This window comes from Hyperolius riggenbachi, chromosome 4 (genome assembly GCF_040937935.1).
Source record: "Hyperolius riggenbachi isolate aHypRig1 chromosome 4, aHypRig1.pri, whole genome shotgun sequence".
NCBI classification, from domain to species: domain Eukaryota; kingdom Metazoa; phylum Chordata; class Amphibia; order Anura; family Hyperoliidae; genus Hyperolius; species Hyperolius riggenbachi.
Window position 1 is genome coordinate 93,951,778 of NC_090649.1, and position 16,816 is coordinate 93,968,593.

The 16,816-nt window shown below is 44.8% G+C and overlaps 1 protein-coding gene across 2 annotated transcripts in view; it reads right to left on the reverse strand.

Moving 5' to 3' along the window:
- TAF1B (TATA-box binding protein associated factor, RNA polymerase I subunit B) overlaps positions 1-16,816 on the reverse strand; it is a 119,677-nt gene that overhangs the window by 83,304 nt on the left and 19,557 nt on the right. For both annotated transcript variants that reach the window (XM_068280318.1, XM_068280317.1), the window contains 6 exons: positions 11,775-11,865; positions 10,469-10,566; positions 8,824-8,919; positions 7,079-7,223; positions 5,750-5,915; positions 4,837-4,936 (listed from right to left, as the gene is read on the reverse strand). In XM_068280318.1, coding sequence (XP_068136419.1) covers positions 4,837-4,936; positions 5,750-5,915; positions 7,079-7,223; positions 8,824-8,919; positions 10,469-10,566; positions 11,775-11,865 — 696 coding nt within the window. The remainder of the gene's footprint in view (positions 1-4,836; positions 4,937-5,749; positions 5,916-7,078; positions 7,224-8,823; positions 8,920-10,468; positions 10,567-11,774; positions 11,866-16,816) is intronic.

Consider the following 16,816-nt stretch of genomic DNA (forward strand, 5'->3'; position numbering starts at 1 on the left):
CAGCCATAGACAAACCCTCTTTCTGAGCTTCTGGCTGTGTACCTTTAAAGAGAACCCGAGGCGGGGTTCTTACATCGCAATCCCCATACAGAGACTGGGTCTGCCTAGAGAGCCCAGCCTCTGTTGCTATGTAGCTTCTTCCAAAGCCCCCCCTGCGCGCTGTGAGAACCTATTAATCACAGCCGTGCTGTCGACACGCAGCATGTCGTAGCGCGCTATGTTTACCTCACTAATGCCAGTCTCGCATAGCGCGGCTGTGTTTTATGGGGTCTCGCAGCGCGCAGGGGGGGCTTTGAGGGAAGCTAAATAGCAACAGAGGCTGGGCTCTATAGGCAGACCCAGCCTCTGTATAAGGATTGCGATGTAAGAACCCCGCCTCGGTTTCTCTTTAACCACTTTCCCCTCCACTACAGTATATCTACGTCAGCTGTGGCATCCTCCAAGCCACAGCAACGTAGATATACTGACCTGGCTGCAGCCCTGCTGTGCACGGTCGGGTGCTCTTTAGAGTGCACCCTCCGGCACTGTCAGCTGCAATACTAATTGGTGGAAGGGAACATGTTCCCTTTTGGCCAATTAGTATACCCCCCTCCCATGAATGATCGCTGCAGTAGTGACGTCATCAAGCCGGGACCCGGGTTACCGGCAATATGCGGCTGACTGCAGAGCGGGGATCGGAGGATCAGGCTTCAGGATAGTCGCAGGACCGAGGTAGGTGAGTGTGGCTGCTTGCTTGTGCCTTTTTATTAACTATATGTGCACGGAGGGGGCTGCCTGATGGGGGGGGGGGGGAGGGGGAGACATCTGGCTATAGTTTCTTGGGGGGAGGGGATATGCAAAGGGGGGTATACATGTTTACAAATTTTGCACATCTGGGCACCTGGGGGGGCCCATAACTTAATACTGGGGGCACGTTTGGCTATAATGGGGGGCAGCGCTAATCCTGGGGGTACATCTGGCCATAATGGGGGTAATCCTGATCTGGGGACTCATCTGGCTATAAAGAGGGGCACTATTCCTGGGGGTGCATCTGTCAATCTATTCTGGGGGTGGCAAACACGGGACACATCTGGCTATGCTGGGGGGGCTAATATTGGGGACACATCTGGCTATACTGGGGGGGGTGGGGTGATACTAGGGACACATCTGGATATCTATACTGGGGCGACTTTAACTGGTGGCACAGTTTTTATGTCAATCGCACTTTTTATTTTTAAACAGAAATTGGTCAAAATTGAGAAATAGTGAATTTTTTTAATTTTCCCCCCTTTTTCCCATTAACATGCATAGAGAGGAACATTTTACTTGGGACCAAATACCCCCAATGAAAGCTTAGTTTGTCTTGAAAAAAAAGATATATAGATCATTTATGTGGCGCGAGTACAGATTAAGTTATTGGTGATTAAACAGGGACACCGCTAAAGCGGCAAAACTGCTCTGGTCAATAAGGGGAAAACAAGGTCTGGATGCGAAGTGGTTAAGTTCTTGGAGCGCCCCTCTAATCTCCTGTCGCATAGACTTCATAAACTCTTTTATTAAAGCAATGGATTCTGATGACATAATCTTGTCTGAACATTTTAGACAGAGATTCTTTGGCCAAGAAGTATCTAATTTCACAAAACAATTAGGGCATTTCTTAGAGCTTGACTTGTCCTTCAAGAGATAGATAGGGCACCCTTAGAATATATACATATTCACCCTAAACAGTTAAATATGCGGCACAGGGTAATTCAATATTAACAAATTATACTTTACCCCTCCTGAGCCGATAGGAGCTGGGCTGGGCACCGCTGTGTTCTCCTGAGCTGCATCAGAACGCGCGTCCGCCTTGTCCTGCCGCTCCATAATGACTGCAAGAGCTGCCCTGGAAGCCCTGCTTAAATCACCTCTGCAGGACGCTTCCGTGTTTGCCGGTCTCAGCGTTTTCCAAATTTGGCCGTATCCGCCCTGAGACCTCCGCAGCGCCTCCTATTACAAACCCGTAATGACGCGCGTACTACGTGTTTCCGGTCAGCGTCATCTCCTGCTGCTCTCTTCCGGGATGCTTGCCCGAAGGACCTCGTGCGCAGCCTGAGAGTAGCCATTGCGGCAGACAGAAGACCGGCTAGAAGGGCCCCCCACCTGGCTGCTTCACCTCTTTCCACTATCGCACACCAGGAGCAGAGTCACTTGCCTCCATGACGCCACACCAAGGTAGGATACTGCCCGGCCACCTGATCACAGGCCAGGACCGTGAATCTATCCCTAGAAACAGACCTTGCTGCCCAGTCATATTGCTAGTGCCTGAGGGAAGGCAAAAATAAGTAAAAAATTTAATGTAGACAAAACTGCCTACAGGCCATGTTAAAAGTGCCCCACGGCAGACCGGAAACACTAGAATAGTGGAGATAGGAGGGCAGGGTGGGTCTTTTAATCTACTTGTTGATTGTGTTTCCCCAGGAGGAGGAGCCTAGGCTCTCTCCGTTTTCAAGCCGTACCCTGAAATGACTAGAGAAAGAAAAGATAATGTCAGTCTCACGTCCTAAATTGGCAACTGGAATAGTTGTAGTAAAAGTTAAAATAATAAAATGCATGGACAGATAGACATCTAGTTGTATGACCTCAGCGGAGTCTGTTACTGCATACAGCAACCACTCTTAAGATTATGCTGACACGTGCATGTATATAATGCAATGTAAATTACTGTTTAATTACTGCATTCAATAACCAATCTCTGTATATAGACATTAGAATTTGTAATTGGCTGCAAATAACTGTGCAATTAAATTAAGTTAATCAGTGTGCAGACACTTGTGGTCGAAAGTTAGAGTAGGACACTTAACTTCTACCACTAAAGTTTAGTTTCAGGAGATAGATATAGATAGATATATCTCTATCTATCTATCTATCTATCTATCTATCTATATGTAGATGTACAGGATCTTTCAAAAAAATAGCATATTGTGATAAAGTTCATCATTTTCTGTAATGTACTGATAAACATTAGACTTTCATGTATTTTAGATTCATTACACACAACTGAGGTAGTTCAAGCCTTTTTATTGTTTTAATATTGATGATTTTGGCATACAGCTCATGAAAACCCAAAATGCCTATCTAAAAAAATTAGCATATTTCATCCAACCAATAAAAGAAAAGTGTTTTTAAAACAAAAAAGTCAACCTTCAAATAATTATGTTCAGTTATGCACTCAATACTTGGTCGGGAATCCTTTGGCAGAAATGACTGCTTCAATGCGGCGTGGCATGGAGGCAATCAGCCTGTGGCACTGCTCAGGTGTTATGGAGGCCCAGGATGCTTCAATAGCAGCCTTAAGCTCATCCAGAGTGTTGGGTCTTGCGTCTTTCAACTTTCTCTTCACAATATCCCACAGATTCTCTATGGGATTCAGGTCAGGAGAGTTAGCAGGCCAATTGAGCACAGTAATACCATGGTCAGTAAACCATTTACCAGTGGTTTTGGCACTGTGAGCAGGTGCCAGGTCGTGCTGAAAAATGAAATCTTCATCTCTATAAAGCTTTTCAGCAGATGGAAGCATGAACCCACTTTTGAACCAGAAACAGAGGCAGAAGCGCCTGACCTGGGCTACAGAGAAGCAGCACTGGACTGTTGCTCAGTGGTCCAAAGTACTTTTTTCGGATAAAAGCAACTTTTACATGTCATTCGGAAATCAAGGTGCCAGAGTCTGGAGGAAGACTGGGGAGAGGGAAATGTCAAAATGCCTGAAGACCAGTGTCAAGTACACACAGTCAGTGATGGTCTGGGGTGCCAAGTCAGCTGCTGGTGTTGGTCCACTGTGTTTTATCAAGGGCAGGGTCAATGCAGCTAGCTATCAGGAGATTTTGGAGCACTTCATGCTTCCATCTGCTGAAAAGCTTTATGGAGATGAAGATTTCATTTTTCAGCACGACCTGATAGGAATTTGGGGTTTTCATGAGCTGTATGCCAAAATCATCAATATTAAAACAATAAAAGGCTTGAACTACTTCAGGTGTGTGTATTTGAATCTAAAATATATGAAAGTCCTAATGTTTATCAGTACATTACAGAAAATAATGAACTCTATCACAATATGCTAATTTTTTGAGAAGATCCTGTAGAATATATATATATATATATATATATATATATATATATATATATATATATATATATATATATATATATATATATATATATATATATATATATAGGATCATTTAATGTTTATCATATTACCCCCTGGTTCACCAGGACTGTGTTTCGGTAATTTTTAAAATAGTTATATAGTATGTGCTCTTACACGGTTTTTATTGTTTCTTCTTACTACATTTTATATAAATGTGCAATTTCTTGTTTAATCATAACTTGTGTTCAGTTATGCTCTTTAAGTCTCATATAGACTAAAGTCAATAGCCAGGCATGAGTGCAGTAGCCCCCGATCGCCGCTCCGCAAGATCCGTTTGGTAGGTCAACTTGGCCTAGCGACGGCGAACTCCTCTGGGAACGCTGCTCCTATGCCCACCGTGCAACGTCACACACGCTCTTCTCCATCGTCCTTCCGCCCCCACCATAGCAACAGAACAAGTAGTCAGATACACAGCTGACTCCGTGTCTATACTGGCCGGCCCAGAGGATCGGGTCCCTGACAGGCGACATCAGTCAGAGGTGTGTACGCACCTTTACTCATTAAATAAAACCGTAACAATAATTTGGTTGAGGACATTCTTCCCTACAGATTCACATAACATGTCCCATCAGTGGTGCCATTAGTGATGGGCCTGCTAGTAGATTCTCAGTTCAACTGTTACTCTCAGCCATTAGCGTTGTTTACAATGAAACAAAAGCAATCCATACCTGGACTTTAAAGATGCTAATATCCAACCCATAGATCTTGGTTTGCTCTGGGAAATACTGCTCTGGGTTGAAGTACGGTATGTGATGGTTGAAGACCAGCCTGTAGAAGTCACAAAAAAGTCAGTTTTATTTTTTAATAAAGAGAAAAATGCAATGACAAATATTGGTTTCAACAAGCCAAAAGACGTTGTTTTCTGAGTCTCTGAAATAATAATGCTGCCAATGTTCGCATCAGGTAGACACTGATGCAAACCAAAAAGTTTCCATCACTGCCATGTTCTTCATAGCTAAAAACATGGTTTCATCAGTGCACGGTGTCAACTCACCTTTCACTGCTGTCTTTGCTTCATGGGGGCTGCCATATTGCTTTCACGAAATACTCAGCATCATATTACTTGAGGGCCCTTTCACACTGGGTTGGTGCGGTGTGTCAAATTTACACACTGCTACCGCACTCCATTGCAAACATATGGGGTAGTTCACATTACCTGCGTCGTGGTGCGGTCTGTCGGAAGTGTTCAATCTGACGCTAGTCCAGAACTACGTTACCGTGAGGCTTCTGTGGCAATCTGCATCGGTCCGGAAGTCATGTTAGTCTACACTCTACATCGATTTTTAAATATTTTCCGCGTCGCTTCTGTGCACTTCCGCATACCGTGAAGCAGGATGTGACCGAAAGCCCGTGCCACTTCCTGCTTGGCCAGATGCAAGGACACAACACGCTGCAGGACACTAAACACTGCAGAATATTTTTGGCTGTGGCCCTTCAAAAGATATGATGTCCAATGAAACCCAGTGCTAATAAATGTCACATTATTAGTCCGGAAACCATATGCAACGATTATGGAACCGCATCATGGCATCTTGTCCAAGATGTGACTGCAACTCTACGCAATAAAGATTTACTTCTTACCTCAGTAAATCAGACAGTGTGATGGATTCCCTCAACCAGAGCAGCGAGAGGTAGCAGAAAGCCAGAGTCATCGGCATGGACATCTTCCTCTCCCAGCGTTTCCTCTTCTTCTTGTAGGATGCTCCATCTATAGACCCCGAGCGGACACTGACGAACCCCTCTGCCTCTGAATCCAAAGAGAACGCCCATTACATAAGTAAGATTTTCACTTCATGTGAATCAAGCCATTTTGAATCTGTATGATATCATTTATTGGTTAACTTAGAGGTAAAAAAAAGTAAGCTTTCGGCTACTTCTTCAGACTTAGTTCCTGTATACTGACAAGATGTTAGAACACACAGCTTATATACACTGAAAACTCAAAAGAGAAATATTCTTTTGCAAACATAATCTTTACCGATATTTTACTATGACAACCTAACCCTACTCTCACACATAACCCTCCCTCCACCGAATGCCTAACCCTCAGACCTACCCTACCCAATGGTGCCTAACCTTAACACCCCATGGTGGTGCCGAACCTTAATTCCCCCTGGTGGTGCCTAACCTTAACACCCCCTGGTGGTGCCTAACCTTAATTCCCCCTGGTGGTGCCTAACCTTAACACCCCCTGGTGGTGCCTAACCTTAATTCCCCCTGGTGGTGCCTAACCTTAACACCTTAAAGTGCATTTACAGCCACATAAAGTGGTTAGTTGCGTAGCATTCACCCTCCAGCTTGAAGTGAGATATAAGCCAAGAGTTCCCAGCTGTTCCTGCCAAGAACGTTTATAAAATTCTGAAAAAAAACAAGATGTCAATTCAAATCTACTTAACAACGAACCTCTGGCCTGGACAACATTAGGGACTTATATCATGCATACAACTGTCTGCCCTCCCCTTCACAGATCTCATCACTAGGGATGATCAATGATATGTAAATAATTTCTCCTTGCATTCAGGTTTCATGTAAATTGTATGCAGCTTAAAGAGACTCTGTAAGAAACAGTTAGCTGAAAAGCCAAAGGTCACTCAATGCGAAGATCCGTTTATCCAATAGGGTGAATCAGGTAGGTGGAGAGTATTTCTTATGTTACAGAGTAACCAAGCAGCTCAGGGTGACCCAAACTACTAGGAATGTATAGGGGGATAAAAGGAACCAAAAAGCCCTCCTACTAAAAAAGCAAAGCTTGGTGTAATTGCCTTCTTAAAACAGAAGGAAATTTGCAATAATTCAGTTATAAGTGAACATTTGTGGTTACCCACAATGCACTACCACTAAATATGCAGATTATCCCTTTTCTTATGTTAGTGTCCACATACTGTAACACATAGTGGGCAATAGACTCACCTGAGGCTGATGTAGCGTGTGCTGAGGAAGGGAGGATGGAGCCGGTATTAGAAATGGATCCACCTTCACTGTCCGAAGTGAAAAGATTGCTGAAGACTTCAGGCTCACTGCTGAGATCGGAGAAGTCTGCACTGCTCTGAGACCCCTGCCATAAAGAGTAAGGGGGGGGGAGGAAAATGTTATAAAATTATTGGATTCAGCAATGAATGGCAACAACACTTTGCCATTTATACCTTTCCATTTATTTTATCCTTCAAAAGTCATCATCTGCAAAAGAATTACACCCCCATACATTTTCAAGTGAGTTAACGATAAATAGAGTCCCCAAGCCACAACAGTTAATCTAAAAGAAAACAGAATGTCTGGGCTCTGCCTAGAAGACACTGCATACCATTAATAAAAAGCTTTGTGAAGGTTAACTTATGGGAGCAAAGTTCATACTAGCACAGGCAAGGCAGAAGATAATTTAGCTATCAAGGAGATATTATTTGCACTTATCTTCCCTTATCAATGTGTTAAACCTCGTACACACATTAATATTTTGTATTTATATAGCACTCACATCTTCTGCAGCGCTTTACAGAGTATATAGTCTTGTCACTTAACTGTCCCTCAGGTGAGCTCACAATTTAATTCACAAGGCATATTGTCAGGCAGGGATCAGGGCTGGATCCCTCGGGCCACACTGCAGCCAAGGCTGTACAGATGTGTCCCTAGCTTGCAGGCTAGCCACACATTCTGTTGCCGCATAAAAATGGTTAACTAAGACAAGACAAATAACATTTATATCATGCTTTTCTCCTGACGGACTCAAAGCGCCAGAGCAGCAGCCACTAGGGTGCACACTATAGGCAGTAGCAGTGTTAGGGAGTCTTGCACAAGGTCTCCTACTGAATAGGTGCTGGCTTACTGAACAGGAAGAGCCGAGAATCGAACCCAGGTCTTCTATGAGAGAGGCAGCACAGCAATGCCACTAGCTCAAAGTTGGGCGCCAATTGACAGATGCTATATAGTATAGGATAAAGTAACTTATTTAGAAAACGAAATTGTTGCCTGGCATCTATTGTTTTCCTATTTTGATTGTGACATGGCCATATCTCATTCTCCCAGCCACCAGCTGCTGCAGAGGGGACAGGAGGAGAGAAGTAATGGTCATGGAATTAGCTTTGGCACTTTGATTACATTCACGCTTTACCCTGAGTCCTGTTTAAATTTGCCCTGTTCAGTGTTTGGTTTAGTTTTGCTTCAAAATGAACCTGAAGCAAAAATAAATGGGATAATGAATTGTATGTGCAGTATGGATAATACGTAGAACATTAGTCGCAAAGAAAAACAAAAAAAAGAGTCATTTTTATTTTCAACTATATACCATTATTTATAACATTGCATCAGACTATCACAGTTGCAGTTTTAAAACCACACTCTGCCTTTTAAGCTGTAAAACAAAACAGTAATGACCTTTTGAACTTTGACAGTAAAACCTTATCTCAAGCCATTTAAAGCTCTTCAGAAAACAGGACTGGCTTCACCAACTGCTCAGAGAAGCTCTTTTGCATAGATAAGTAGGGTTTGGTTTTTTTTTTTTTAAAACTCTTCCTGTACTGGAAAACAGGAACTTCACATAATTTCTTATTAGAGCTCACCATGACACATGTTGCTTTAGATTCACTTTAAACAGTAAATGAAGGTCTTGCCACAGTCAGTGTTCATAGACATTCATGATACCCATACTCTGTGCTGCTCACCTCAGATAATGATAGGCTGATGGGAACGGGCTTCTTACAATAGGCTTGTCTCGTCTTCTGAAGATACCGCCTCCAAAAATTGCAAATAACTTCATCCTGTAGTAATATATATAGTATTCATTATATGCAAACAAAAGGCTACAGCAGCATTTGTATTGAGAAGTCATAAAAGCAATGGCAAAAGGTTCCATTTTGAGGCCAGGTGACTTTCCACAACCAAAAGTGCCGATACATTACTTGATTTGATCACAATGATCAATTCTGGCATGTGGCTGCCCAATCGTCATTTTGATCGATTTCCAATCATAATTCTGTTCAGTGGGGCCTTAAATTAATATAGTTATTGAATCTAATGTCTAATCTATAATCTTGAATTATGCCCATTTTAATTAGTTTAAGATGCTATATAAAACAGGGCCCCAAATCATTTTTATGGGTGTTCTCTGGCATACTGTACCCTACTAAAAGCCTTCTACTCCATAAGCAGAGATCTACAGTCTCTGATATTCTGTATACTGCTGGAAGCCTCCCACTGTAAGAGCCAAGGTCTGCTATATTGTGTGATATATTATAAGCTACTGAAAGCCATACTGCATAAGCTCGGGTGTTCTACATTATGTAATATTGTGTTTGCCAGGGGTAGGGAACCAATGGCTCGGGAGCCAGATGTGGCTCTTTTGATGGCTACATCTGGCTCACATACAAATCAGTAGGGGTTGATTCACTAAGCTACACTGCTCAAGTAGCACAGCTTAGTGTGGCAGCGCAAGTAACATTTTCAAAGTAGGCACGCTACTGCTGCAGCATGCACTACTAACTTGCACTACTCCAAAATGAATGGCTGCTTCAATTGTCCCACTCCGGACTGTCAGGTCCAGTGACTTTGTAGGACCAGATCCCTGCACTTTGATTGGCCCAGTAGAATGTCTGTCACTTGACAGGCAGCCTATTGGGCCAAAGTGCGGGGATCTCGTCTTACAAAGTAAAATCAACCCCAAGTCAGCTAGCTAATTGTACAAGCTGTTAGTTGGTATTTCTCCTGTCTGGGAAATTGCTGATGTTGCTGAAACCCAAAAGAAGCTGAAGACGTGTCTGACACTTCCGCTGCCCGGCGGATCAACTGTATACACATCACCATGGCAACAGGGATGTGAGCCCTCTGCTGCGCATGCACACTGTGCCAGTTTGAAATATATTGTATGGGTCTCACAGAATTACATTTTAAAATATGTGGCGTTTATGGCTCTCCCAGCCAGGGCCGGGCCGAGGCATAGGCTGGAAAAGCTCCAGCCGCAGGGCGCAGTGTAGGAGGGGGCGTACAATTCATTCAGCTGTCATTCCTAATTGTGTTTGAAGCAGAAAGAAATAAGAAAAGGAGTACATAGCAGTGACTGCAAACCAGATAACTAGATATTAAGGTGTTGGGGAGGTTGTGGGCCCTGTGGCCCTCTTAGTCTAATAGCAATTAGTGTGTGACAGCTGGGGTGGGAGGGATGGAGGGACGCACTTTGGTGTCTCAGCCTTGGGTGCTGGAGGACCTTGTCCCAGCTCTGCTCCCAGCCTAAAGGTTCCCGACCCCTGGTGTATGGTAATCTATTGAAGGTCTTTTATTGCATGAGAAGAGGTCTTTTACACGTTTACTTACCTTAATTCGAGGATTCACGCCTAAGGCTTGAAGTGCTTCTGCTTGTTTAAACACCACAAACTGAAAACCTTCACAAACATACCACTCCCAGCCCTTCTCTGCAAAAAGAAAACATAATAATACACTTTACTGACAATAACATTAATCCAAATGTACATGGTTATATTCTCTACCCCAATAACCACATTTGTCTTCTGCTGCTCTAATTATACAGTTGTGCTCAGTTTACATACCCTGGCAGAATTGATGATTTCTGAACCATTTGTCATACAATATGAATGATAACACAAAAGCTTTTCTTTCACTCCTGGTTAGTGGTTGGCTGAAGTCATTTACTGTCAAACAACTGTGTTTACTCTTTTTCTTTAGACCCCTTTTACACTTGCAGGTTAAACCTGCATTGCGTTACCCTATTTTATCACATGGGGCTGCAAAAGCAATGATAGTCTATAGAGACTGTCACACCTATAATGATCTGTTGCGGTACGCCAGGAGTATCCGATCCAACGCAAGGGCTGCATGGCATTACCGTCTGTGCACTCTGCCGCAGGGTCATATGTTTGTGATTTTGTACGTTGTGGTGCGATGTCGCGGGGGAGGGGCATCACACACCTCAAGTGTAAATCCAGCTTGTAAGACAGCTGTGCATTAACTATTTAGCTGTAACCAGGGCAACGGCCAAGCTTCCTCCGAGGAGGGCAAGCTTGGCCTTTGCCCTGTGAAACGGCGTAAGGCCGTGCACCTATTGGCGCCCACACCCGCTGCCTCCCCTACACCCAGGTATAGCCACAAATGTCTTGCTGTCATTATACCACTTTGACACATTTTTTGATCAAGCACAATCTTTTTGCTATGTATTTTTAGACTGCATCTTGCAATCACATGTTCACTTTTTTGCAACAATTAAAACTATAGTGCCAGACTGAGACTTTTGTTTAGACTTTGTCTATGGTCTTGAGCACCATCCATTATGTTGTGAGGATATCATAAAACAAGAATCTCTGCAACTTTGGGCCTAAGGTATATGTCCTACTGACAGGTCCGAAAGTCATCAGTGTGCTGTTAAGTATTACACATAGCTCTGTTAGTACTTTGTGATGATCTATTAACACTTACATTCTTATGACACAACCACACCTGCACTCATTCAGGTCTAACTGTCCCGCTAATTAGTGTCAGACTTTTTGGTAGCAGTCATGGGGTCGTGCTGAAAACATCAATCACATGAATATGAGAGCTAAATAAGTGTCTGAGTTCTTCTTTAACGTAAAATACTTCTGTAAACTTCAGATCAGCCACCACTTACCTTCACGTTTCTCTTTCCTTAGTCCTCTGGATAAAGACTGGACCTTTGCACCTTGAAGGAAAAGATCTTCTTCATCAACTTCCCTGGTTTTCTGTGATGTTACAAGAGAAACTAAGGTAAGAAACAGTGGTACACCGCACGGATACTGTTCCTCTTAGCCATAAAAGACTTGAAGTGACCGCACCTTTGTGACAGAGTTCATCCTAAAAAGCAAAGCAATTAAAAGGGATACTGTAGAGGGGTCGGGGGAAAATGAGTTGAATTTACCCGGGGCTTCAAATGGTCCCCCACAGACATCCTGTGCCTGCGCAGCCACTCACCGATGCTCCGGCCCCGCCTCCGATTCACTTCTGGAATTTCAGACTTTAACGTCTGAAAACCACTGCGCCTGCGTTGCCGTGTCCTCGCTTCCCCTGATGTCACCAGGAGGCAATGGTGCAGGCACAGACCATACTGGGCCTGCGCAGTACGCTCCTGGTGCCATCAGCGGGAGTGAGGACACGGCAATGCAGGCGCAGTGGTTTTCAGACTTTAAAGTCTGAAATTCCAGAAGTGAACCGGAGGCGGGGCCGGAGCATTGGGGAGTGGCTGCGCGGGCACAGGATGTCTGTGGGGGACCATTAGAAGTCCCTGGTTACTTCAACTCATTTTCCCCTGACCCCCCTACAGTGTCCCTTTAATTGCTTCTTTTTTTGACTAAAGCTGAAGAACAGTGGTGAATGTAAACTGGTAGAATACTCATAAAGAAATCTGCTTTAAAGACAAAAAGACAAAAACTAATATTGCGCTTTTCTCCTGGCAGACTCAAAGCGCCAGAGCTGCAACCACTTGGACGCGCTCTATAGGCAGTAGCAGTGTTAGGGAGACTTGCTTAAGGTCTCCTACTGAATAGGTGCTGGCTTACTGAACAGGTAGAGCCAAGATTCAAACCCAGGTCTCCTGTGTCAGCGGCAGAGCACTTAAACGTTACACTTAAAGAGGAACTTCAGCCTAAACAAACATACTGTCATTAAGTTACATTAGTTCTGTTTATTAAAATAGATAGGTAATATAATCTCTTACCCACCCTGTTTTAAAAGAACAGGCAAATTGTAATAGATAGCGGAGATACCGCCGCAGAGACAAGCGGCATGGCGGCTATCTCCGCGTATCAGCCAGCGGCCTCTGCCGCGCGGTTACATGCTGAGACTTTGCCTGGTCCTTCTATTGCTCACAGGTTAAGGGCTATGCACGCGCGAGCCGAGCGACAGGACCTTTATGCATCTAGGAGGGGAGTCAGCTGACGCGCGGTCAGCTGATTCCAGCCAGCGTCCGGATTGGCTGAGTGACTGGGGCGGCGCTGTGGAGCATGGTTGGGTATATATAGGACAGGCCTGTCAGTAGCTCCTCGTCTGCTGTTGCAAATGCTATCGTGTTAGCGCTCAGACCCTTGTCAGATCCCAAAGTGTGCTAGAACCGGCCGGAGACGGGGATCCACACTTAGCCAGATTCTGTTGATAGATTAAAGTACTAATTGCATTGTTTATTTGTTATGATTTTCTGCTTACTCTGACTATCCTCCTGTTTGTCGATTCTGTACCTCAGCCATCTGATTCACGTTGCCTACCCTGCTTGTTATTGACGCTGAATCAGTCTTCCGTTTCTGTACTGTACCTGTCCGCTCGTTGCCTACTCTGCCTGTCTGACCTCACTACCTGCACCAGTGGGCCTAGCCACTGGTGAGGGAAATTACTGTCTGTATCATCTACACCTAGGCTGCAGTACTGTCTGTATTGCCTACACTTAGACTGCAGTACCTTCTGTATCAACTACGCCTAGGCTGCTATACAGTTCGTATCACCTGTTCCACAGGGGATCGTTAGTGCAGTACTAATTGTATTACTCCTCCTTGTGCTGTGCACCAAACACTACTAGGCTGCAGTACTACCTGAATCACCTGCTCCACAGGTGATCAGTTGTTCAGCTCTGGTTTTATTATCTTCTACTTACGTTTGTGCTTCCAACACTCTCGGCTGCAGCACGGTCTGACTCACCTGCCCAATAGTGAGTACCGGCTGCAGTACTGTCTGGGTCACCCACTCCTCGGGTGAACCCGCTCATCCTAATTACTGTTACACCAAACACTATCTCACATTGGTAGTCTTGTATCTGGCTATACTAGCATTATTGGTGATTCTGCAGATTACCACATAATCAGGTATAGCATCTGTATTATTGGTGATACTGCAGATCACCAATAATCAGAAAATCTGTTAGCTAACACCAATCGTTACACAAATATTTGATTTCATGAGGGCAGCCATCTTTTTGGTTGAAAGGAGGTGACAGGGAGCGTGAGACACAGTTCCAACTGTCCTGTGTGCTGATCACCCCTCCCAGTTGCTAGGCAACATGAACAACAACATAGGAAATCCCATCATGCTTTGCACAGCATCAGGGAAAAACCGCCCAGGTAGTTTTCTTTGATGGGTGGAGCTTGGCTAAAAATGCAGCTAAAAAAATTATGCTTTGGTAAGAAAAAGTTCTGATGCTGTGAAACTGTTAAAGAAACACCAAGCCTTTTCAGTTCTGCTGAGTAGATTTTTAGTCCGGAGGTTAACTTTAAGGATATCTGAGCCACATTAAAAAAAAAAAAAACAACCCTCGTCTTCAAGCCACTAGAGGTCACACCTGTCCCTTGACGCAGCTCCAGTCTTCTCTCTGGTTCCCCTGGCATGCTCTGAAGCTCTTCTGCGAATGCACAAGCATGCTCGTGCCCATGCCACTGGGAACACAGGCGCAGTACGCTCCTGATGATGTGAGCGTGCCCGCGCAGAAGACGCCAACCTGCTGGAGGTCAGCCTGTCAGTGGGACCAGAGAGAAGACAAGAGCTGCGGCGAGGGCCAGACGCGACCTCTAGGGGCTGGAAGAAGCCACAGGTAAGTAAAGCTAGTTTTTTGATTCGCCTCGGATATCCTTTAACACAATACTATTAAAAGCAAGACAGATGAATAATGAAATATATTTGTATTACTTGTTTTGCACCCTTTTGAAAGGAAACCTGAGATGAACAACTCAGGATTTTTACTTACCTGGGGCTTTCTCCAGCCTCCTGTAGTCCATCTGGTACCTAGGGTTTCATTCGGTTCCCTCCGTTGTACACGATCCTGGCTGTGCACACCATCCGTTCATGCTCCCATGGCTAGGAGTATTCTGTACAAGCGCACTTACAGTATTTGTGATCTGTGCATGTGCAGAGCGCTCCCAGTCACAGGAGCACGATCGGGGACTGCGCATGTGCAGAGAGCTCCCAGTCACAGGAGCATGATCGGGGACTACGCATGTGCAGAGCGCTCCCAGTCACAGGAGCACGATCGGGGACTGCGCATGTGCAGAACGCTCCCAGTCACAGGAGCACGATCGGGGACTACGCATGTGCAGAGCGCTCCCAGTCACAGGAGCACGATCAGGGACTGCGCATGTGCAGAGCGCTCCCAGTCACAGGAGCACAATCGGGGACTGCGCATGTGCAGAGAGCTCCCAGTCACAGGAGCACGATCCGGGGCTGTGCATGTGCAGAGCGCTCCCAGTCACAGGAGCACGATCGGGGACTGTGCATGTGCAGAGCGCTCCCAGTCACAGGAGCACGATCCGGGACTGCGCATGTGCAGAGCGCTCCCAGTCACAGGAGCACGATCGGGGACTGTGCATGTGCAGAGTGCTCCCAGTCACAGCACGATCGGGGACTGTGCATGTGCAGAGCGCTCCCAGTCACAGGAGCACGACCAGGGACTGCGCATGTGCAGAGCGCTCCCAGTCACAGGAGCATGATCGGGGACTGTGCATGTGCAGAGCGCTCCCAGTCACAGGAGCACGATCGGGGACTGCGCATGTGCAGAGCGCTCCCAGTCACAGGAGCACGATCCGGGACTGCGCATGTGCAGAGCGCTCCCAGTCACAGGAGCACGATCGGGGACTGTGCATGTGCAGAGCGCTCCCAGTCACAGGAGCACGATCGGGGACTGCGCATGTGCAGAGTGCTCCTAGGCACAAGAGCACGATCGGGGACTGTGCATATGCAGTAGCACTTGGCTAGGCCAGCTGGGGACTTTATTATGCCAGACGGTGAGAGAAAGGAAAGGACTGGACGGAATTTGAGCGACCAAATAGAATACAACGGGCTGGAGCCCCATGTATAAATTCTGAGGTGTTCTTTGTCTAAGGTACACATTAAGATACAGACATGTGAATACCAACATTTGTAGTGTAAATTGTTACACTGAAGCGGAAAAAAAAATTATGAAATAATGATTTGTATGTGTAGTACAGCTAAGAAATAAAATATTAGGAGCAGAGACATAAGTCTAATATTGTTTCCAGTACAGAAAGAGTTAAGAAACTCCAGTTATCTATGCAAAAGAGCCATTGAGCGCCACGACTTTCAAAGTCGATGAGAGTTCTGTCTTCTGAAGCTGGTTATCTCAACTGTCAGTCACTGTAATAAATTTTTCCCCCCAGAGGACAGGTCAATAGTTCACTGGGCTGCTCTGTAAAATCATTTAGAGTGCTGAGTAGTGTGAAAACTGCAAATATTAGACAATGATAAAATGTGATAAAAAACACTATATAACTGAAAATAAAAATATATGAGAATATTTTCTTTGCTACTAATGTTCTAGTAATTATCCATACTACACAACCAATTCATTATATCATAATTTATATATATATTTTGCTCTCTTTAAAGAGAACCTGTACTGAGCAAAATTATTTAAAATAAACACATGAGGTAACTTCAAATGAACATTACATAGTTACCTTGCCATCAGTTCCTCTCAGAAGCTCACCATTTTCTTCTTACAGTGATCCCTTCCAGTTCTGACAACATTTTGTCAGAACTGAAATATATCAGTTGCTGTCAGTTATATATCGGTTGCTGTCAGTTTCAGCTGAGAGGAGAACTGATGTGTCCATGTTTCCCTATGGCTCAAGTGGGCGATGTTACAGTTTAACAGTGTGCTGACCAGGAAGCTGTTATGGGGTAATAGCCATTTTCAAAATG